This window comes from Urocitellus parryii, chromosome 5 (assembly GCF_045843805.1).
Source record: "Urocitellus parryii isolate mUroPar1 chromosome 5, mUroPar1.hap1, whole genome shotgun sequence".
Classification (NCBI taxonomy): domain Eukaryota; kingdom Metazoa; phylum Chordata; class Mammalia; order Rodentia; family Sciuridae; genus Urocitellus; species Urocitellus parryii.
Window position 1 is genome coordinate 77,540,621 of NC_135535.1, and position 23,271 is coordinate 77,563,891.

General features: G+C 36.7%; 1 protein-coding gene across 2 annotated transcripts in view; it reads left to right on the top strand.

The window, feature by feature from the left end:
• Pkp2 (plakophilin 2) overlaps positions 1-23,271 on the top strand; it is a 71,763-nt gene that overhangs the window by 34,978 nt on the left and 13,514 nt on the right. For both annotated transcript variants that reach the window (XM_026412333.2, XM_026412334.2), the window contains exons 6-8: positions 6,331-6,508; positions 21,303-21,420; positions 22,394-22,558. In XM_026412333.2, coding sequence (XP_026268118.2) covers positions 6,331-6,508; positions 21,303-21,420; positions 22,394-22,558 — 461 coding nt within the window. The remainder of the gene's footprint in view (positions 1-6,330; positions 6,509-21,302; positions 21,421-22,393; positions 22,559-23,271) is intronic.

Below are 23,271 nucleotides of genomic sequence, written 5' to 3' on the forward strand. Positions count from 1 at the left end.
AACTAAGGCTCAAAGAAGTTAATGGCTTTTACTACATCAAACAAAAAATTGGTTTTCAAAAATGTATTAACAGTTGACAATGCTCTGATAGATGCTTTAAAAGGAGGAGCTACATAAATATTGTTGTATATTGGATACATTTTTGCCTTTCTGTCTTTCATACCTTATTAGACAACTCTTAATTTTTTCTACAAAAAAATTTTGTCATTATGTCTTAGTTAAAATATATTTTTCTTTATCCTGATGATATATTTTAATTGTATAAAGCTATGTGAAGTTGTTCTATGCTACCTTCTGCCAGTATGTCCCATGAGAGATTTCTTTTCATATACATGATTTATATTAAAATATCTGTAGAAATTAAGAGTGAGTGAGCTCATTCATTTGGCCAACATTTCCAGCAGCCTTTGGGCACTGAGAAGCACAATCCAGGAAGGTTGTTGATTTTTTTTTTTATCTGCTAAAGCATGAAAAATTATGTGATGGTTGGCATAAAAATAGAAGTATAAACTTTACATTTAGAACCCAATATTTTCTCCATTAAATGTAGTAATGAACCACAAGAGAGAATCAAACAGAGTTTCCTACTTTAGAGCCAGAAAAGATTCCATAAAGCAGGTATGTCTCATTGTGGGTCTTAGAAGAGGGGACAGGCTTTAGATGGACGTTCTGAGGAAGAACGAAAGTTATTTCTAGCAAAATGAACATCACTGGAAAGCAAAAAGGAAAAAATAGCTGTTTGATATGTAGAATAAACCTGGAATATAGACTGGTTGAAGTTAGGGTACATAGAAATTGGAAAGCTGGGTGAGAGAGAAAAAGAGAGTATGTGTGTATGTATGTTTCAAAGAAGTAAACCAATAAGCCACCCTTCCTCCTCTCTTGTACAAGTTAAAGGAAACTAAAGTCAGAGAACATTCTGTGATATAGATGCCATAGAAACTATCCAGAACATCAAATAATCTATAGAGCTGAAAAATGGAAATTGATTGTACAATACCCAGGGTCTGCAGTACAAGCCAAAACTCCCTACTGGAGGGTGTTCATTATAATTGAACCGAATTGATACTTGGACATTTAATGCCAATCCTTCTAAATAATTCCTTTTAGCTTTACAAATAGAAGAGCTAAATAAGTGCTTTCTGGGCTTCAGAAATAGTTGACTTAATTGAGACACATTTGAATCTTTGTTTAGAAACATAAAGCAAGTAACCATACATGTGAATCTTTTCTGTCGGCCTACTTCATAGACCTTTTGTTGGGTTCCTATTATGAGTTAATGGCTCAGCTAGGGCTGTCTTTTCATCTGATTCTCCTGCCAACTCCATAACGGGTGGGAGTATAATTGATGATATACACATGATCAATGTGAGCCTCAGAGGCAGGAAATAAGTTGTGCAAGGTTACACAACCAGTAAAGAGCAAAGCCCAGGTTTGAACCTGGTTTCATCTGCATGTGTTGCTCTATTATGCCATGTACTCCTTTTGAGACACAGACTGACTCACTTTTTATGTCTTTGGGAAACAGCTTGTGTTTGAGACTCTTGACTCAGAGAGTTCTGCCCAGCTCCTCTCTGACCCTTCCTCACTCTTCTTGCTTTTGCCTTGTCTCTTCTCTGTGATTCAGAATTGCACCTTGCCAATCTATCCTCCTCTCTCTGCTTGTAAGGATTTCTTTCTGAAATAAAAACACTGTCCCATTACTCTAATTAGTACCAATAAGAAAAAATCTGAACTCCAGGACATACTATACAAAGATTTTTTGATGTAGGCCTGATGACCCTTCTAGCCACGGTTCTGAAATAATAAAAGGCCTGCTGGTCTGTCCAGTGTGTTTTCTGTCTTGGTATCTTTGTCTCTGCTGTTGCATGGGCTAGAGTCCTTCTCCACACCTTAACTCCCTGGAGAACCTCTTATCCTGACACAGATCCACTTCTGTGAAGCATGTCAGGCGCCATCCTTCCATTCTTACCCCCTCACGTTTTAAAGGAAGGGGCTTCTCTGAACTATTACTGCATCCTTTAATACTGGGCTGCCACTTACGTCATGCCTGTATATTTAATTGTGGTACCAACTATAGCTCTTTTAACTATGGATGTCTGACGGAGTGTAACAGAGTCTTGTGGTCTTGGAATATCCAGATGACGCACAAACAAGAGAGTAGGTGAGATTTAGCATAAGACCCTGATTTTTCTAGCCAAAATATTTTTTAAAAAATAAACCATCTATTTCTATGTATTCATGAAAATTCAGCATCAGAACTTTATTCACTAGGAAAGAACATAAACTCAACCTTTTGGCACCAGTTTAGGAGAGAAACTTTCATTTTCTTCTAATGAAAATACTTCAGGGTCAAAGATAACCAGCCCCCCTTGCCCCATAAGATAGTTCTTTTGGTCTTACGAGGCAATTGTGGTACTCTTTCTGTAACTGAAATGAGAACAGCACATTCTGGTCTTAGAAGTTTGTCTTAAAGGTCACTGAGTAGTAAGTGCACATTGCTGGAGTGAGCAGGCCTGCACCTTGGGTTAAAACAGGTTATGGTAAGAACAAAGCAGAGGTTCTTGCCCCTCCTATGCATGCTTACAAGGAAGAGTCAGGGGATGATTGTCAGTAAACTTTGAAAATTCAAATTTACCTCTGCATATTTTTAGAAAGATTCTATTGCTGCATTTCAATAAAACATCAAAAATGTTTTACTATGAAATATTCATTATTTATCTTTAAATATTGTATATTGTTTTAGTCTGCACTCAAAATGCACAACAGAATGTTCTGGGTTTGTGTATGACTTGGAATAAATAGCCTTAGCAATAATCTGATATTCCAGGCAATATTAACAAAATTTAGATGGAAAGAGCAGTAAATACATCTAAGGGAAAATTAAAAAAAAAAATCCTCCTGCTGTGTACTCACTTTGAAAACCAAGGTTAAAAAGGGCCAATTTTCTCTCCTATTGTCCTGTCACTATTATCTCCTCCTCCTTCTTCAATGAAGATAGGGATTCATTTAATATAAAATATGTAAGTTTTGCTACCCAAAAGTTAATCCAGATTCAGAAATTTAGTTTAAAAATTATATTTTCTGTCCTAGAGGACAATATTAACAAAATAATGGGTTTTAATATCTGTAAAATCCCTTTACTAAATACCTATTTTTTTCAGATCTCACAGTTGGCAGTAAACTTCTGGATAATGGAGTCATTGTCTCTTTCATAATTATTCTAATAGTGTGTCTTATCAAAATCCACATCCCTTTCTTTGGGTTAGAATGAGAGCTTAAAATTTCAGGCTTACCTGCTGCAACCAAGAACTGTGATGGAAACTTATGAATAAGCTGACCAGAAGTTAAAAGTGACACAAATGGAAAGCTAAATACTAAACATTACATTAGTGAATCTGATCATTGAAATGGACATATATTCAGAATCATCTAGTCATCTGGTTTCCTAGGGCCAAAAGTTAGAATTTTTTAAATACAAATTCCTAGGCTCCATCCTGAGATTCTGACTTAGTAAATTTGGGGTATAGCCCAAGTATGATTCTGATCTGAGTGTGATTCTGATTTATCACTATATTCATTTGGAATCTGCTACTCTTAACACTAATTTCACTATAAATTCTTGTCAACATTTTGGTAAGGGATGAGCTCACTTTTACCCAGTTCAGTGTTCTTACAAATAGGTGTTTATGATTTCTTCAAAAGGAGCTAGAATCTGCTTCTGGTTTCACCCTCCCATAGTTAGACAAAATGATGGCTAGCTGTTTAAATTTGCCTTTCTTCAGTTACTAGACAACATGCATTCCTGTTTGTATTTGCCTTAATATCATTTGGTTATGTGTTAAGTGTTTTCCCTATTTTTCTACTGGTATCTCTCTTTTTAATAATTTATATGTTCAAAGTGTTGACTCTTTGCCTCACATTGTACATATTGTCCCAGTTCACGGCTGATTACTTACTGATTTTGTATGTATATGTGTTGAGGGTATGAGCATTTAAGTATATAACCCCAAATCTCTATTGAGCATTTTGGCTCTCTCACAGCTTCATGCCATCCAGAAATTTGATGGCCATGACATTTCTATACAATACCCTATACTAAAAATTCAGAAATTATACCCAAACTTCTTAAACCATATACTTCTGTAGAAATAATGTAGCATGCCAAGCTATAAAGAATATTGACTGTTAAAGGAAAATTCCATTCCCTTTGTTCACATTAATCCTTGTTGGTTTTATTGTAAGGTGTGCTTTTCCTTTGAGTGCCCTGTGTGGTCTTTTGTAAAAAGAGGAAATGTCATTATGCTTCACATTTTTAAGCCTCTGGCAGGCAGAGACTATTAATTTGTTTGCTTATTTAGAACTCAGGAAGCTTTTCTTTTTTCTTTCAAACTTTCTTTTGTAGCTTAGTAACCAAAACTCAGTTTCAGACTCGCCTTTAAATTGTCTTCAGCCACCTTCTGAGTTTTATTTATCTGTCCCACTTCCAGGGCCCCTTAAGATGAAGTGGGAGGAATGAAGTCATTGTGTTGCAAAACCTGTGGCTGAGGGACTGCCCCTGACTAACTCCAGTTTGATCAGGAAAAGACTCCCTGTAAGACAGAAATCAGTCCTCACCAGACAGCAGACCCACTGCCACTGCATCTAATGGAAGCTAGTGTAGGCTCCAGTGGAAATTTGGTTGCCTTTTCAAAAATTCCTTTTGCATAGCCAAAGCCAACTGTTCAAGCCCAAATGACTGTATTAGGCCCAAAGTATTCTAATTGATTGGGCCAAATAGAAGTATGGGTGAATAATTACCAGTCTTTAACCATGCAGACTATTATTTCATTAAACTAGAATATGATATCGCCACTTAATTCAGCCAAGACCACCATGTTTGCTCAGTTAATAAAGTAGATTGCCCTCTGTAATTGTGCTCTCCCTTCCTTAGGACAGACAATACAGTAAATTTAAGACATAAGAATTAGCTGGGCATGGTGGCACACAACTGTAATCCCAGCAGCTCAGGAGGCCAAGGCAGGAGGATCTCAAGTTCAAAGCTAGCCTCAGCAACAACAAGGTGCTAAGCAACTCAGTGAGACCCTATTTCTAAATAAAATACAAAATAGGGCCAGGGATGTGGCTCAGTGGCCACATCCTGAGTTCAATTCCTGATACCCCCCCTTCCCAAAAAAAAAAAAAAAAGGAGTAGGAATTATGCAGTGGGAACAGGGAGAGGAAATGGTAAAAAAGAAGAATCATCCCTTCTCTTTCTGTCCCCTCACTCTTTCCCCTTTCTTGAGTGACAGTGAATTGGGATGAACTTTTGAGGTAGGAAAAATGACCAGGCAAGTTTATAGCTGCTGGGAGTCACTAGAATAGCAAGCAAAGGCTACATAGTTCTTATACTGAATCCAAAGTATTTGGGCACCTAATTTTTAAGAAAAACAAATTCTAAATTTACATGCTACTCTCTACTCTCTCAGTACCAAATTCAATATCTGTCTTACAATTGCACTGGAAAGTATGGATAGACTATTAATATCTTTCTGCTTGGCTTATATAATTTTCTCTTTAATGGGGGGCAGGGGATGGTTAAGAAGAAAGGGAAGGTTGTATGAGTGAAAATGTGGTTCTAGACCTAGACCAGGACTTAGACCATGTAAATTGGCAGATAGAGAAGATACAGTATTCTTTTCTTTCCTTCAGTATCAAACTATAAAATGAGAAATACATAAGATATCCAGCATAAATTCTGTCTTTCATTGGGTAGGTCTCAGTGGACATTAATTGGTGATGTTGATCAGCCTACTGTTGGCAGGCCTAGAGAAAGACTTTCTACAGGCTCTTTCTGCTCTGAATGAATGGGAGGCAAATGTCAGGTGAAAGTTACAGGCAGTGCAGAGCAGGAGGCAGGAAAGACAGTCTCCCCCTGTGTCTAAGGGAGAAAAAATAGAACTCTTGAAATGTCGAATGCTTAGTTACAATTGGACCATTTCAAGCCGCCCTGTTGATGAGTGCAGAGTTTATTATCCCAATGAAGTTAGCTTTGTAGGGTCTTTTAAGAGAAACAGGAATCAAGGTTGCAGCATTTCTGCCTCTTATTCACACTTCCTAATTAATTTAAACCTGCTCATTTTATATCATAAGTTATATATATGTAATTGTTCTTAATCAGCTTCTGTTGCCATCTAATGAACAGGTTCTTCCAGTTGAGAATGGGGCTCTTGAGCCCCCCTCCACCTCCCCCACCTTTTTGTCCTGGAGGCAAAAGTATTACCTGGACTTTCCAGCAGTTGTTGTGACCCTGCACTACACGTTCCCATGGCAACTCTGTGCTTTTTCTAGGTTTGTTGTGGAATTTGTCCTCAAATGACAAACTCAAGAATCTCATGATAACAGAAGCCTTACTCACCTTGACTGAGAATATCATCATCCCCTTCTCGGGGTGGCCTGAAGGAGACTACCCAAAAGCAAATGGTTTGCTGGATTTTGATATATTCTACAACGTCACCGGATGCCTAAGGTAATGCTACCCCCCACAGCCCCTCTCAGACAGACGATGTAATCAAAATTAGACAGCCCCAAAGAAATATATTCTACCTTTCAGTTCTTTTCTAGTTACATACTTTATTTTTTTGAGAGAGAGACTATGAAGGGTAACTGAGGGAATTTATTATGATAAGATGTTGATTTTTATCTCCAGTTAATCATACAGCAGTACATATCAAATAACACTGGTATGTAAAGCATTATGGTAACTACTGAAAGTTGTACAAAGATGAATAAGACATCCTTAAGGAACTTTTAATTCAGCAAAAGATATATATGAGCAAATGAATTGGAATCTAGCTGTAATAAAATGTTTAGAGGCCCAGTTCTCAAAGCATGGTTACTAGAACGTGCTAGAATTCTCAGGTCCCGCCTTAGACCTTCTGACTCAAAAATTTCCAGGGTGGAGCCAAGCAAGCTAGTTTTAAAAAGCCTTCCAGATGATTCTGATGGATGCTGAAGTCCGAGACCCAGAGTATCAGAGGTACAAGTGAACCCTGCAGGAACACAGAATAAAGGACCACTCTGCCAGCCGAGCAAATCAGAAAGGCACCAGAGAAGAGGTGCCAACTGAGCTGACCTTATTGGACTATTTCCATAGTCAGAGATCCTTTAATAACAGAGAACCAAATTCTCAAAAGTCATATAAAGGTGCCTAAATGGGCCTCCTCAAGTCCATCATCTGCACTGCCCACTAGAATGGCCTTTTCTAGTGCATGTTTGATCAATCACTCACCTGCTCAAAACCATTTCATGTCTTAAAATTTCTGTGTGACTGCCATTGCCTTACCATATAAAATAGTTCTTAACCTGCAGACCCTTCCCATTGAAAATGGCAGAAACCAAACTCAAACTTCCTGAAACCAAGAAGGGGTTCATTGACTCATATGACTGAGGTATGGAAGGTCAGTTGTAGAAGAAAAGGAAGAGGACCAGGAACTGTGGCCCCACAGACCAGGATGGAAATTTGGCATACTGGAACTTACTCTTATTTAAGTTGTAACTTACCTGTGCTTGCTCTTCCTCTGCATATTGGTCTTATTCTCTACAAAGTCAAACAAGTCTTCTCCACTAAGCAGATACCCTAATCATAGGGAGTCCTTGCTTAACCATGAAGCAGAAAAAATTCACTTCTTGTTTCAAGCGACTGTGCCAATCACACCAAAGTTTTAACCCTAGCCCTGTTTCAGAGAGGTGCATATCATTCAAGCCATCATTGTCTGAATTGGTCAAGTCTGGGTCAGATGTCTGCTTTATAGCAAGGTCTGCTTCCAGAAGAGGGATGGATGCACTTGCTGGACAAACGAAGTAGAAATGGAAGACACCTTCATCCCTTACAGCATGTGCAACAATTTTCAGTTTATCTCCAACCTTCTTTACTACTCTTTTTCTCACAGACACACTTCATATCCCACAAAGTACTTATTCTTCCTTAACTGTTGTATTTACTTTCTTGAAGTCAAAGCTTTATTTAATCTTATTTGCCAGATAAACATTTTCTATTGTCTGCCTGTGGAATACTTCATCTCCTAATCATTTTATTCCAAAGATAAAGTTTTTTCCCTTTTCTGTGAAACATTTTCCAGCTTCCCCAGCAAAAGCCATTGGTTATTCTGAGGATTCAAACATGAATTCATAAGCAAGTCACCACTGTTATAGATTTTATCACATTACTATTTTATGATGAGTTGCTTATATACCTTTTATGCTACATTTTGAATTTGTCTCTCTCTTTTTTTTTTTTTTTTTGTACTGGGGATTAAACCCAAGGCTGTTTAACCACTGAGCACATCCCCAGCCCTTTGTTTTTCTTCTTCTTTTTTTTTTAATTTTGAGACAGGGTCTCACTAAGTTACTTAGGGCCTTGCTAAGTTGCTGAGGCTGGCCTTGAACTTGTGATCCTCCTGTGCACCACCATGCCTAGCTAGATTGTGAGTTTCTTAAAAGTGAAACCTAAGCATTTAAAAAAACCTTTAATCTCTAACACCTAGCATGGCATCTAGCATGTAATAAGTAAGCGTCAAATATTTGAATGTAATAAATTGAGCAAATGAAAATATGTGGTAAATTGGGTGAGTAATCAAGTCTGGCAAAAGTATGGAATTTGGTGGAAAGTTATCAACAGTAGGTGGAAACAGAGGAAGGAAGCATTGTGGGGGCCTTGGGGGTCATGTTAAGAACTTAATTTTTTTTCTTCTGTAAGCAAAATTATCTATTATGGAGGACAGATAGAATAAGTTATATGAGAAGAAGAAAATATATAGTATTAACAAGAAAGGTGTATTGAGAATGTGAATATCTAAAAGGCGAAGATGTTAGAGATGTAATTGGTTCCCCTTGAGAACAAGAAGCAGAAGATGTATGTAGCGTAGATGAAGTGATGCCCAGACTTGCACAGATTTTCCAAAATATGTAATAGCTGAATACACTCCAGTTAGAATGACACCATTTTAAAGTTTTGTAAAGCAAGCTGAATATTGGTTTGATGACTTCCAAAATCAGAATATAGCAAAAATTTGGGAAACTGAATGCCATATTATATACGCTTATTTTAATACTTGTCCTTATTTCATCTGCATATTTAATTTACAACCATTATAACATTTATTGTGTAGTATATTTGAGAAATTGTTCTAAATGATTTCTAGATTTTTCTCAGTTTATTCTCAGCAGCAATAATTACAGAATAGGTTTTCCCTATTTAATAGATAAGGAAACTGAGGCTCAGAGAGGTTAAGTGATTTTATTCCCCCCAAAGTCATATAGCTACTAGTAATAGATTGGATTCAAATCCAGGAAGCCTGTCTTCAAAGCCAGGGTTCTTAATTTAGATACATTAATCTTTGTCAAAGGTCCACAGACTGCTGACATAAGTAAAAAGGAATCTTTGTTCTTTTCATTCTCACATCACAAGGTCTCATCGACCAGTTTACAGTCAGACTCGGTTCTCAGTATGGTATTATATCTGCATCTCAGTATTTTTGTTTTAGAGTTTCTGTGCAAGTGGATCTCTGCATTGCATTTCATACAATCAGAGAAATTACAAAAGATATGGTACCTGGAAGTGGGACATCTTTTCCAAGAGAGGAGACAGCAATGTAAATGACTTCAGGATAGGTGTCACAAAGGATATAAAGGCCGCTAGGATATTCAAGATGTTGGAATGTAAGAAAAGACTTTCAAGGAACCTCTCATTAAATAGTGTCAATTTCCATGACAATGGAGGTTATCTATTGAGTAATTGTTTTTTTTATGTCCCCAGTTTACTCAAAAAAGATTTTAAGACAGATATTGACAGTTAATAAGAGTCTTAGTTGCATAAAAATAACACAGATTTAGCAAATACATTAATTGCTACAAATTTATTTAAATATTCTCTCTCCCAGTGGGTTCAGAGCCAACCATGAGCCTAATTAGCAACATGAGTAGTGTTTTTGGCATTGTGTTTGACTCAGATTACTGTAAATCCCTTCAATCTACTTTGGAGAAGTCACACTGACTTGCCATCGATATCATTTCTGGTCTGCATAAAGCAGTGGAGCTGAGTGAATCTGCTCTGCAGGTAAGATGTTTGCTTTCATAATGAACTTGCAGCAGCAGTGACTCCAGTACTGCCAGCTGGGAGCTGCTGCAGTGAGACAGCATTCATCTAGAACACGCACAGCTGCTTCTTTGAAAAGACCAGCACCAAGTGTCAGGTACAATGTATTTGTCAGGCATCAGATCATTTATCCACAGGATTAGTGTCTACCTGCAGTAGCATTTCCACAGGCCTTATGTTTTCTTCAGGTCCTTTGGAATCACATACTTTTTCTGACTGAAATCACTCGCTGAAAGGTGATACAGATTTTGTATTAATGGTAACCATAGGCTCATACAGGTTTCAATCTTTGTCTTAAATAATATTATACTGACATAATAAGTAGTAAAATTCAACTTAGAAGAGGAGAAAAATTGGTACACTCCAGTGTGTGCTGCAGCCAGTGAGTGAATGATTGTTGGCATCTCTTCATAATTCCATGTTCAGTGACATCATGTCGGTAGGTTGAAACCAGCCACGATGGGAATGTTTTCACTAAGAAATTGGCAAAGACTACAAGTCAGCAATCTCCCCATGCCCATGCTCCCAGAATGCTGATTGTTAAATGTTTTCCAGTGCATCACTGGCATTGAATTTCCATTAATTGATTATTCTAACTTCAAAATGTGAATAACCAGTATAGGCATATTTTTCCATACAACTCCTTTGGTTTCTTGCAAGATACTATGAAATTTCAGTGTGTTGCTTGTTGTGATTGGAGAAAACCTACAAAAATATCCCTTTTTTTCCAAAATAATCTAAATTTACTTAGAGTAATCAATGTAACTTAGTTAAAATATTTGATAATTTATTTTAATTAGGGGGATACTCTTCCAAATATCTCAAATTCCATGATTTATGTGACAACCATAAAATTGTACATTAATTTAAAAAAAGCCATGGTTCCTCTATACATACACATGTACACACACACACACACACACAAGCCCCTTTTTTTTCTATTTAGTATGAATTCATACTACCAGTTCCTTGGGAGTTGATGTGACCTGGCTATTAAATCTGTATCTTCCACCTCATTGATTATAAAACCTGTGAAGATAGCATAATTAAAACCAATGATTATTATTAGGGATAAGTCTGAAATTTCTAACAGAGATTTATCATTACTTCTCCATTCCTCTATATAATAATTATGGTTTCTTTCATGTCTTTTCTTTTTTTCCTTTTTCCTTCTCCTCTCTCATTCTTCTTTCCTCCCTTAAAGGACAAGAGACAGAAGAAATTTAGAGGTAAGAAATTAAAGTGTCTTCAGGCAGGCACTTAAGTGGGCAGGCATATAAGACTGTGAGGAACAATGGCAGCTCTTTTGGGCTAGAGGGGAGAGAATGATTTCCCCAAGAGCAGGGAGAGTCAAAGTTTTGGAAAATATTTCAGGCCAAACACAAACATGTCTAGACAGCCTCTGTTAATACTCTCATTCTTCATTTGAAGAAATTAAGTACCAGAGATGCTTCCACAATTATAAAACCGTCGTCAGAAATTTGAGGGTGGCAACTAGTGCATCCTTCTTGGCCCTTTACCACTGGTTGGCCTTTATTCTTGCTTTTCTCCAACCCTATCATTATTCTTTGAGTAATTATTAAATGATTGCTATATCCCAAGCATGTTTAGCTTCCTGATTTCAAAAGGGAGTGGGATCTGTCTTTGCCCAGGAAGAATCAGGGTTTAGTGGAGGAGACAGGTACCTGAGGAAATAATGACAAGAAATATAAAAGAAGTACAAATAGTCTGATATGGGGACCTGGGATTGCTTGACTAACTTTACTTGGAGGACTGAAAATTTTTTCTAGAGAAAGTCACACTTAAGGAGCTGTGAAAGGATGAGTAGGTTTTTGAATGTCCCTCTCAGTCCTTAGCTCAATATTCTATCAGCTAACTAATCCCTCTCTATTATTTTTAAATAACCATATTAAAATATCGATTGATAAAACCCTGAAAATTCATTTTACCTTAGTATAGTTTATCAATCATTTACTTATAAGAAAGGCTTATAAAATTGTTGCCTTAATCTTATCAACACGATCTGGTTCTGCATTATGAAAGTCACCCCAGAATTTGTCATTTTGTTTAAGATGATAGGAAAAAATGATAACATACTACCATAGCATATAATAAAACATATTCTTTTTCCTCAAATATATTTTATGCCTGTGTATGAAGAGGAAAAGCAATTGGTAATTAATGGCTTCTCCAAATGACTTGGACTTCACTTTCCCTCATATGTCACGGTGTGTGAATGTGTTCTGATGAATGTACAATATCCTTTTATTATTATAACATAAATTGACTAAAATTTATGACTGTCTTAAAAAAAATCCATTGTCTTTTTTACTATAAATCTAGCTGGAGTAGGAAATAGTAGAGAAAGCAAATTAGCCATGAGTTAAAGGCAGTTTTATGTGGAATCTCTAAATCAGTTACTTTATGGAAAAAAATGTCTCTGTGGGTACCAGGGATTGAACTCAGGGGCACTTGACCACCGAGCCATATCCCCAGCCTTATTTTGTATTTTTGTTTAGAGACAGGGTTTCACTGAGTTGCTTAGTGCCTTGATTTTTGCTGAGGCTGGCTTTGAACTTGATATCCTGCTGTCTCAGCCTCCTGTACCACTGCGATTACAGGCATGCACCACTATGCCCGGCCTTTGTAAATTTTTAATAGATTTAGTTATACCTGTCTTCTGAAACATATACATACCCAAAATGTACTGAAATTTAATTTTTATGCATATCTGGATAATGAACTTTGGAGCCTTATTGCAGCTATATTTCTTAATTATGCATTTTCATTCCAGTTAACTCTGCTTATCCATCCTTTTTTCTAAATATCCATAACAGGTCTATCCCTGTACATAATCCCAGATAATTAAAAAGATATTTAATTAAGCTGGAGTCTATAACATCACTGCAGTTCTGGATAAGTTATAATTACATATACTTAAAATATCTGAAAAGTATTTAAATGGTATCAAACTGCAGAGCAACGGAGCTTCAGTGTATTCACACCTGAGTTAATATATACATCTGGACGGTTTTTCTTACTAACATTAATGTCACTATTTTTTCAGACATACTGTAATTTAAAAATTGACGTGAGCATTTGTTGTAAGTTCGCAAAAAACATAATGATACTCAAATTCTCAGGAATTAGGGACTAACCATAACATTGTCAGTTCAAATTAAATATTTTTTATTAGTTGCTCAAGACAATACAATGATCTTGACATATCATACATTTGATTCACATGGGGTATGAATTTTCATTTTTCCACATGTACAGATTGCAGGATCACATATTGTAAAGAACGGGTGGGAGTTCCCCTCCCAATTCTAAGAGAATACAATATGTATAATAAAACATTAATAAATGTGGTTATAAAATAAATGGAGGTCTAATTTCCTTGATAAACAGATAACTCTTTTGGTTTTCCATAGGAATATAGATTTAAAAGCAAGCCAAAAAATATTTTTTAAAATCATAGTCTAAATATAATTACTTCTGGGAAATAACTTACTATGAAACTAGAAGAATGGCAGATGAAGCAGTGGGAAAAAAGTGGAAACTCAGTGGAAGTGTCCAGAGAGTTCAACCCAGAGAGTGACTTATCTAGAAATAGAAAGACAATTGATTATGAATCCTAATCTCAGTTACTAATTATCCAAACTCTTCAGCCCTGATATGTAAACACCAGCAATATGAAGTCTATTACTAGTGGAATTGGCAATATTTCTAATTATGTTACATTATCAGTCATAACCATGTCTTATTTTGGTTATTTCAGATATTCAAGCAAATATGTGGTTTAATGGATTAAATTACTTTATAAACTTCTCTTAACGTAAATTTAAAAGGTATAAGCTGTATTTTCATGGGTAAATAAGGTCTTGATTTTTTCAAAATGGTTATTTTATAAACTAAACTTCAAGGGGGTTAGGTGGTTATTTTAAAGCAAACAAATCAATTAGTCAAGGCCAATATAGCTTGGTATGGTGTCACATGACTGTAATCCCAATGGTTCTGAAAGCTGAGGCTAGAGGATTGTGAGTTCAAAGCCAGCCTCAGCAAATTAAAGAGGCCCTAAGCAACTTAGCAAGACCCTGTCTCTAAATTAAAAATACAAAAAAGGACTGGGAGTGTAGCTCAGTGGTGAGTGTCCCTGAGTTCAATCCCTGGTACCAAAATAAAAAACCAATATGGCGGTGATCACTTGGTCACCCATCAAGTTTCCCCGAATCCAGTTAAGAGTATGTGTCTCAGCTGGGGTGTGGTGGTGCACACCTGTAATTCTAGCTGCTCAAGAGGTTGAGGCAGAAGGATCACAAGATAAAAGCCAGCCTAGGCAACTTAGGGAAGCTGTGTCTCAGGAGAAAACAAAAAAAGGGGAAAAAGAGGGCTAGAGATGTGGCTTACTGGAAGAGCACTTAGCAAGCAAGCATGAGGCCCTGGATTCCATCCCCAGTATAGAAAAAAAAAAAAAAATACATGTTTCCTTGGAATTGAGCAGTGCATCTGCATCCAACCAAGCCCCTTGCAAAGGTCCCTTCTCTTGAGACTAAATTTTCTGTTGTTCTCACATCCTTGCAGGATCAATCCACATTATAAACTGTCCTTCAAGTCCACTCACGTATAATCACAAGAAGGGGAAGTTAGACTCCATGTATGTATAATAGGTCAAAATACATTTCACTGTCATATATAACTAAAAAGAACAAAGAAGATAGTTTTTTAAAAATAAAACTGTCTTTCCAGAAATCGCACACATTTCTCTTTGCTAGAGAAATGTTCTTATAAGTCCACAAATACTGATTGCCTACTTGGAGCCTAATTCTAAGATAATTGTTAAAGAAAACACATGAATAGGGATAACAGGGAGGAAGAAGTGAAGGAAACAATAATGTTTACTTATTATATCAAAAGAATTATTTTTGCTATTTTTCTGCATTGATTAGTTGATGAGATGAGTCTTGGACAGAAAAGGAAATTCCCAAGAGTGTCTTTGTCAGAGATTTTAAAAAACATCCTAATGTATAAAGAAAAATTCCTGTGTATACCTTAAATTGTAGCTGATATTCTATAAACTATATATTATGACACCAGAAGTCTTAAAAAAAAAAAAAGCTTAAAACTATCATCGCAGACTGAAGTTCTTAAAAAATAAATAAATAAGGGTTTTGCTGGTGATTGAATTTAGGGCTGTGAGCATATTAAGTACACACTCTACCACTAAGCTTCACCCCAGGCCCTAAATTTTTTAATATGTTATTTGAAAAATGAGTGGGTTGATACAAAATGACGAATGGCTTTGTCACTGTCCTATGGTTTAAAGTCAGTGCCTATCTTGGAGATGCAAAATATCTGGACATCATATTATTCTACTGTAGGTCTTGAGCATCTCATTAATCCCACTCTAACACTCCAGACATCTCCTATAGCTATCAAGAATGCTTATTCAAGTTGCAGTGGCTCCTCTGTGTATTTTTTTAATTGCAGTTTGCTGTTTATGATCAATTTAAAATGGAATTTGGCATTCTACCCCTAAACAATCTCTTCCAGCTAATCAAGAGGAAACGAATGTTGCCCACCACCACATGATTTCTGGTTGAATTGATTACAGAATGCTTTTGGAAGATCCAGAAATGCAGGAAAGCAAAGCTCAAGGATTTTTTTCCCACCCCCCTCCTAATTTTTGATGTGTAGAAGATGCTGACATATCTTTATATGATTAATATTGATTTGAAAGGACCACATTGTGGAGGTTGTATGGCCTTGTTCTACCTCCACATGCTGCTTCTGTTTACAGACTTAATAGTTGACTTTGGCTGATGTTTGCTGATACCTTCAGGAACTAATGTTGACTTCAGAATAACATACGAGCTCTTCTCTTGGCATAGGGTATTAGTTCCTCTGCCAGTTCAATTGAGGCTCCCCTTTTGTTGAATGCAACCACAAGCTGCCTCTCCTGATTTCTCTTGGTTTGTAACAGACAAGGCCCAACTGTTTGACATATATCAGTTGAGAGACAAACAAAAGCCTAGACCTAAATCTCAAATGACAAGAGGGAGAAGGTTGCTTCCTTATCAGCCAGTGTCTTATCAAATGCCAACTCTGGTCTTGGAAGGGACTCCGAGTCTACCTGTCAAGCACTTAATGGACCGGGACTACTTGGAACCTTACTGCACCATTTATAACGTGGTATTAGGAAGCCTGTGATTGGTGAACACAAATCTGCATCTACAATTTTTTGAAACCACTGAGGTGGCCACTATCTCAGTAGGCTGAACTGGTACCCTAGCCACCAGGTCTTGTATATAATATACAAATACATGGTGGATCAGTAAGAAATCACTGTCAAATAGAAGTAGCCCTACTTAAAAGAGAAATTTCTGCCTCTTCAAATTATATTTTCTTGGTGAAGTGTCTTGAAAAAGTGCACATCGACCTTTTATTTTCTGCCATTCTCATGTCCTGGTAACTAACTGTAGAGCTGTAATCTTGTACTATAAACATTTCCTGTTGGCTCATCATTTTCCCAGGTCACTTGACTACACGTTAGACAATGAGCTTAGATATTCTGTGTTATAACAAACTTCTTTCCAAAGCTGGAAAATGAGGCATATTTGATAACGTACCTGTACACAGCCACACACAGACACCTAGTTTGGAAAGGCCAGTAGAAATCCTGTTAGAAGCAGTCAGTTCTGATTTTAAATGCTAGTCACAGGTCTGAGTTCTAAATGAAATCCTTGGGTACCCTAATTTTGAAGATTTTGGAAAATTATAGATTATCGTAAGTTGCCTACTATAATGTCTAACATGCACAGTGAATAGCAGCTAGTATTACCATTTGACATGGCCTGTTCTTTAATTTACCATATGAACTTAAGGTTTCATTAACCTTAACAGACACATACCACTCTTCCTTTGAACAATAGCAAGGTCCCTGATGTGTTGTTTTCTTTTCTGTTTTTCATTGTGACACTCAGGAATGTGTGAGATAAGTGGTCTTAGAGAGGGTCAAGAGTCACAGAGTTGCTATAGATAAGACACCTGAAGTCTGTGACCTCTTGGAGACATACAAAGGTTCAAATTTTGTCTCCCCCACCCTCGATACAAATCATATTACCAGAAAAATTCTCTCTGGTATCACACACTGGCTGCAGGTTAAGCTGATGCCCCCTCTGAGCCTGGTGAGATAAAGAAATCCAAAAGCCCTGCCTTTCTGTGAAGGGTTCATCTCCTTTATCATTTCCCCCCTCTCCTTAAGGCCCTGGCCCCAACCTTGCAGCCCCCAAGACAAAGAGCTGTTTTTAAAAGTTGAGTAGCCACAATACATAGCTTATGCTTCCTTAAAGGTACCCACATATTTCTCAAACATAAGCTATAGTATACCAGGAAAAATGAGCCCATAATTTAGCCAAATTTAAACCACGGACACTAAATTAATCATTTTCCATATGTTATATTAGTAACTGGTAATCATTATCAAGTAACGGCTGTGTTTAGAGACTCATTCTCTTTTCTTTTTCAATAAGATGAACGTTTTGGTATATTTCATTTATAAGTCTGAGATCTTTTTTATATTTAGCCTCCATTGGATTACATATAAGAAACAGTAATAAATATTTTTCAGGACTCAGGGGACACATTTTTAAAGGATCAATTCTGACTAGCCATATTAATTCTCTGATTCCCATAGATTTAGCCATATTAATTCTCTGATTCCCATAGATTTAAGGATTAGTTCTTGAAAAATACTTTTAGAAAGAGATATCATTTTCTACAGTTATTGGTTTTTCTCAGACTGGTACAATAACAAATTACTTTCTGTCTAACGACTTCTATTAATGGGTTAAGAGGTACGAAATAATCTGCAGTTATCTTTCATATTTGGTAGTTGAGTAAGGTGGGAACTATTTTTAATATGCAGCAGCAAACACTGAAGCAACGGGGTTCCATGAACTTTCTGTCAGCAAAGTTATCAACTGCCAGAAACCCCTGATAAGTCCCATTTCAAGAAGTAGAGTCTGGATAATACCAAGCTACAAGACAACAGTTAGTACGTGTGAACTGCTAGTACTGCCAAATTGAATTACCATTCTGACCCAAAATAAACACCCTGAAGTTAAACAAAGCTAAGTCGCCCATCTGCAAGGTATGTATTGGGCTTAGCTGATGAACAAGACAGACTTTTTGATTTGTCAAAGCAGTTTCAAACTACTGCCATTTCCCTAAGCCAAAGGTTAAAAGGTCAAAGAGAGACTTTAAAGCATATAATAACATTTTCTCGTGGTTGGGGGCATACAGTATTTGCTGAACAAATGACAGAGCTGAATGAAAATTAAATGAGGTTTGCTCTTCTGGGACCACCCTGAGCACAGAATGAAGAATAGCCCTCCTATCCCAATTTTACCACTAATTTGCTGTCACCAGGAAAAGTAACTTAAACTCTTTGGAGCACATTTTCTTTTATGTGTAAAACTGGGAGGCAGAAAATGTGCTTTTTCAATTTCTGTCAAGTTTCTTAAGTTTCCATCATTCTTAAAGGACTCCAAGAGAGCACCAAAGCGTATTGGTTTAAATGATCATTTCTTAACAAAAAGCTATCATAAAATTTCATTTTATTTCCAGTCAACAAACTCATTTTCTGTGTTTTGTTTTGTTTTGTTTCATTGACAAGTTGTCAGACTTCTTCAAATACAGCAAAATTTAAGGGGTTTGGGGATGTAGCTCAGTGGCAGAGCATTTTGGTTTTGTGAGATTGGCTTATTTCACTTTGCTGAGCATGTGCAAGTGCCTGGCTTTGGTCCTTAGTATAACACAAAATAAATAAATAAGGAAGTGAATCTTTAGTTAGAAAAATCACATGAGAACCAAAATCACAGAAAGGATTTTGTTAAAATTAAAAATTTCGTTATATCACCAGGTATGGTGGTGTACACCTATAATTCCAGAGGCTTAGAAGGCTGAGGCAGGAGGATCTCGAGTTCAAAGCCAGCCTTAGCAATGGCTAGGCACTAAGCAACTCAGTGAAACTTTGTCTCCAAATGAAGTATAACATACTAGGGTCAGGGCTATAGCTCAGTGGTTGAGTACCCCTGAGTTCAATCCTCAGTACCAAAAAAATTTTTTTCCTTATATCAATTTAACAACTTTAAATGATTAGTATATTCTAAGTTTTCAGTGTACTAGACTTATCTCCTCAACTATTGATCATGAGATTGCCATTTTTGTGGGTTAAAAACAGCCATCAAGAATTGTTAGTTTCACAGAATTCAACTTACAGAGGAGATCTCTCTGGGATCCCCATTTCCTTTAGTTCTTATATAATGCTGGGCATATTTATTTCTTTAAAAGCAGTATTTGAGGGCAGAAAGGCTTTTTGAAATCACACGGTCTGCATCTGTAATGTAATCCCCAAATGCATTACTTTGCTGTTTTCGATAAGCTTCATTTCTCTATAAGGAAGCAACCTCAACTTGTAGACTTGGTTACTGTTTATAGAAGGGTGTCATGCTTAGCAAAATTAGAAATAGGCTAAGTGTGAAGATATTTACAGGTCATGCTTTTGACTCGGGTCGTACACATTGGAAACTGTTTTCTCTGACATCTCTCTACATTTTTAGTTATGTGATCATCACATTTTAAAGCAGTTTGTTTAATATTTATCAAAATTTGTTTATCCTCATACCTACTGATACGGTTGCTTTAAAATTGAGATGTGGAACACACTGGAACTCAAGCAGCCTGTGTATTGCTATCTCTAATGCGCCATATTGTTCTATTTTTTTATAAATTTGTTTTAATTAGTTATATATAACAGTAGAATGTATTTATGCACTTTGATATTTTATACATAGATGGATATAGTTTCTCATTTTTCTGAGTGTACATGTTACAGAATCATATTGGTTATGCAGTCACATATATACATACAGTAATAATGTCTGTCTCATTCTACTATCTTTCCTATCCCCATATCCCCCACCACTCCCCTCCCATCACTTCCCTCTACCTAATCTAAGGTAACGCTATTTTTCCCTAGTGTCCCCCCACCGTATTGTGAATTAGCATTCGCATATTAGAGAAAACATTTGGCCTTTGGTTTTGTGGTATTGGCTTATTTCACTTAGCATGATATTCTCCAATTGCAACCATTTACTGGTAAATGCCATAGTTTCACTCTTCTTTAAAGCTGAGTAATGTTCCATTGAGTTTATATTTCACATTTTCTTTATCCATTCATCTATTGAGGGATACCTAGGTTGATTCCATGGTCTTAGCTATTGTGAATTGAGCTGCTATAAACATTGATGTGACTGCATGACTATAGTATGCTGATTTTAAGTCTTTTGGATATAAACCAAGGAGTGGGATAGTTGGGTCAAATGGTGATTCCATTCCCAGATTTCTGAGGAATCTCCATAGTGCTTTCCATAGTGCTTTCACAAATTTGCAGTCCCACTGGCAATGTATAAGTGTTTCTTTTCCCCCACATCCTCACCAACATTTATTGTTGCCTGTATTCTTGAAGATTGCCATTCTGACAGGAGTGAGATAAAATCTTAGAGGAGTTTTGATTTGAATTTCTCTAATTGCTCAAGATATTGGACACTTTTTCCATATATTTATTGATCAATTGTATTTCTTCTTCTGTGAAATGTCTGTTAAGTCCCTTAGCCCATTTATTGATTGGGTTATTTAGGGGTGTTTTTTTAAATTATTATTTATTTATTAATTTATTTATTGGTGTTAAGTTTTTTGAGTTCTTTATATATCCTAGAGATTAATGCTTTATCAGAGGTACATGTGGTAAAGATAGTCTCCCAATCTGCCATTTGTTCTTTTAATTGCAAAACGCTTGCCTCATTTCTACCTTCTCAAAATGGGGTGAAGATTAAGTAAATAATGCTTTGACCTTGGTACTTGAAGTGAAGTAGATAGAAAATGCATTGGTGTTATTCTGTATTATCTGGATATGTTGAGAAATTGTGTTCAGTTATGACAGCCATTAGGCAGTTGATAATTTATTGGTCTCAGGACAACTGTCAAATTTATACAACTTTGGCATTTCAAAACACTGGAAGAAGCATCAAGTAAAGCTTCAAAGTAAATGCCTGTGGGATGCATGGCCTAAGACATAGGGTTTCTTGTTTATTTGTCTTAATAGAAACATGAGCTCAGCTGGCCCTGATGGGAGGAAAGTGATGAGAAGGTGTGATGGACTCATTGACTCTCTGGTCCATTATGTCAGAGGAACCATTGCAGATTACCAGCCGGATGACAAGGTAATGTAGCTCATGTGTTGAATTACCTGTTATGACTTACCAAGATGCTTCAGAATATTCTTAGAATAGCTGCACGAGTTTAGATTTATTCACTGACTTGTTTGCTAAGTCTTAGATTTTCCATACATGCTTAGAAATATTAAAACCTATCTAGTCTTATTATTTATTTTTCAGGCCCAAATTTCCAATTATCTGTTTAACACCTAAATGTGGATGTTTCATAGGTGTCCAAATACTAAATGTTCAGCATTAAACTTAAATTCATCTCTTCCCTTTGCCCCTAATTTGATCCTTCTATGTATAATCCTTAATAATTATCACTTTTCACCCTCCAAAAAGACGGTAATCTCAATAATCTTGGGCAGCCTCCCTTGTTTCACATCCCATACCCACTGGGCAACATATCACATTCTACCTCTGAAGTCTTTTAATTCATCCACTCTTCTCTGTGCTAGCATTGCTGTCGAGTATGCATCTTTCTTACTGGTTGTTGCAATAGTCTCTTAATTGATCCCTATAAATAATATCACTTCCTGTTGTCCAACTCAGCGTAGCTACTAAGTTACGTACCTAAAATATAAAATTGTTCTAGATACACTCCAACAAGTAAACTAGAGGGCTAGGGAAGTAGTTCAGTGGTAGAGCATCTACCTCGCATGCAGGAGGACATGGTCTGTGTCCCCAGCACCTCTAGAGAACAAAGAAAAAGTAAACTAGGAAGCTTCCCCATTGTTTTAAGAAATCCAGCTTCCATATTTTCATTGTGGTACTCATGATCATTTATGATCTAACCTTAGCCTTTCCAGCCATAATCAGTCATTCCCTTTACCCAAATGTCCCTCCCCTGGCCCTGTTCCATCCAAGCATACCCAGTTGCATCAAATAAGCCTTGTAAGAGCTGAAGCCCTGGGAAATTGCACCCAAAGGATATCTATATGCATGTGAACAATATTCCTATCCTTTTTTTTCTCAGGCAACAGAGAATTGTGTGTGCATTCTTCATAACCTCTCCTACCAGCTGGAGGCAGAGCTCCCAGAGAAGTATTCCCAGAGTATCTATATTCAAAACCGGAATATCCAGACTGACAACAACAAAAGTATTGGGTGTTTTGGCAGTCGAAGCAGGAAAGTAAAAGAGGTATATTGGGAGGTCCTGGGCAGAGAGAAGCAAGGAGACCAAAATGAGAATGTATGTGTGTGTATGTGTGTGTGTGTGTGTGTGTGTGTGTGTGTGTGTTTCTGAGCAATTAATATATGTCAAGCACTATTTTATTTTAAGGTTTTTTAATCCTCATATCAATCCTATGAGGTGTGTATTACTAGTATCTTTGTTTTCCAGGGAGGAAACAGAAAAGGAAAGAAAAGTTCATTAATTTTCCCAGATTAATTCAGCAAATAAGTGGAGGGAATAAATTGAATTCCCAACAATCTGACTTCAGAAGTGCACTGTGAGCCTCTAAATCATACTGCTGTACACCTTGTAGGTTAGGAAGTAACCTTAGTGCAATACAAATAGAAGTGCATATGTTGGTTAAACATTAAAAGCAGCCCTGATATTTGGCTTTGGGAATTTTGAAAAAACAAAAAACTTGAGACACATTAAAATCAAACCTCATAGGAAAAAAAAAATACATATGTATTTCCATATTGACACGAAAACTGAAAAAATGGGATCTGCCCTGCTCCTCTTTGACATTTGTGAACTTGGAGAACAACTGGTATATTTAGAACCCTGACACATTCCTGGATGTTTTTCTTATCTTTAGAGTGATTTTGACCAATTTAGCTCTTAGCTTAAAAGCAGCCTGAAAACCATTCTAGAAGGACTTGTGCCTAATTCTCTTAATTGTC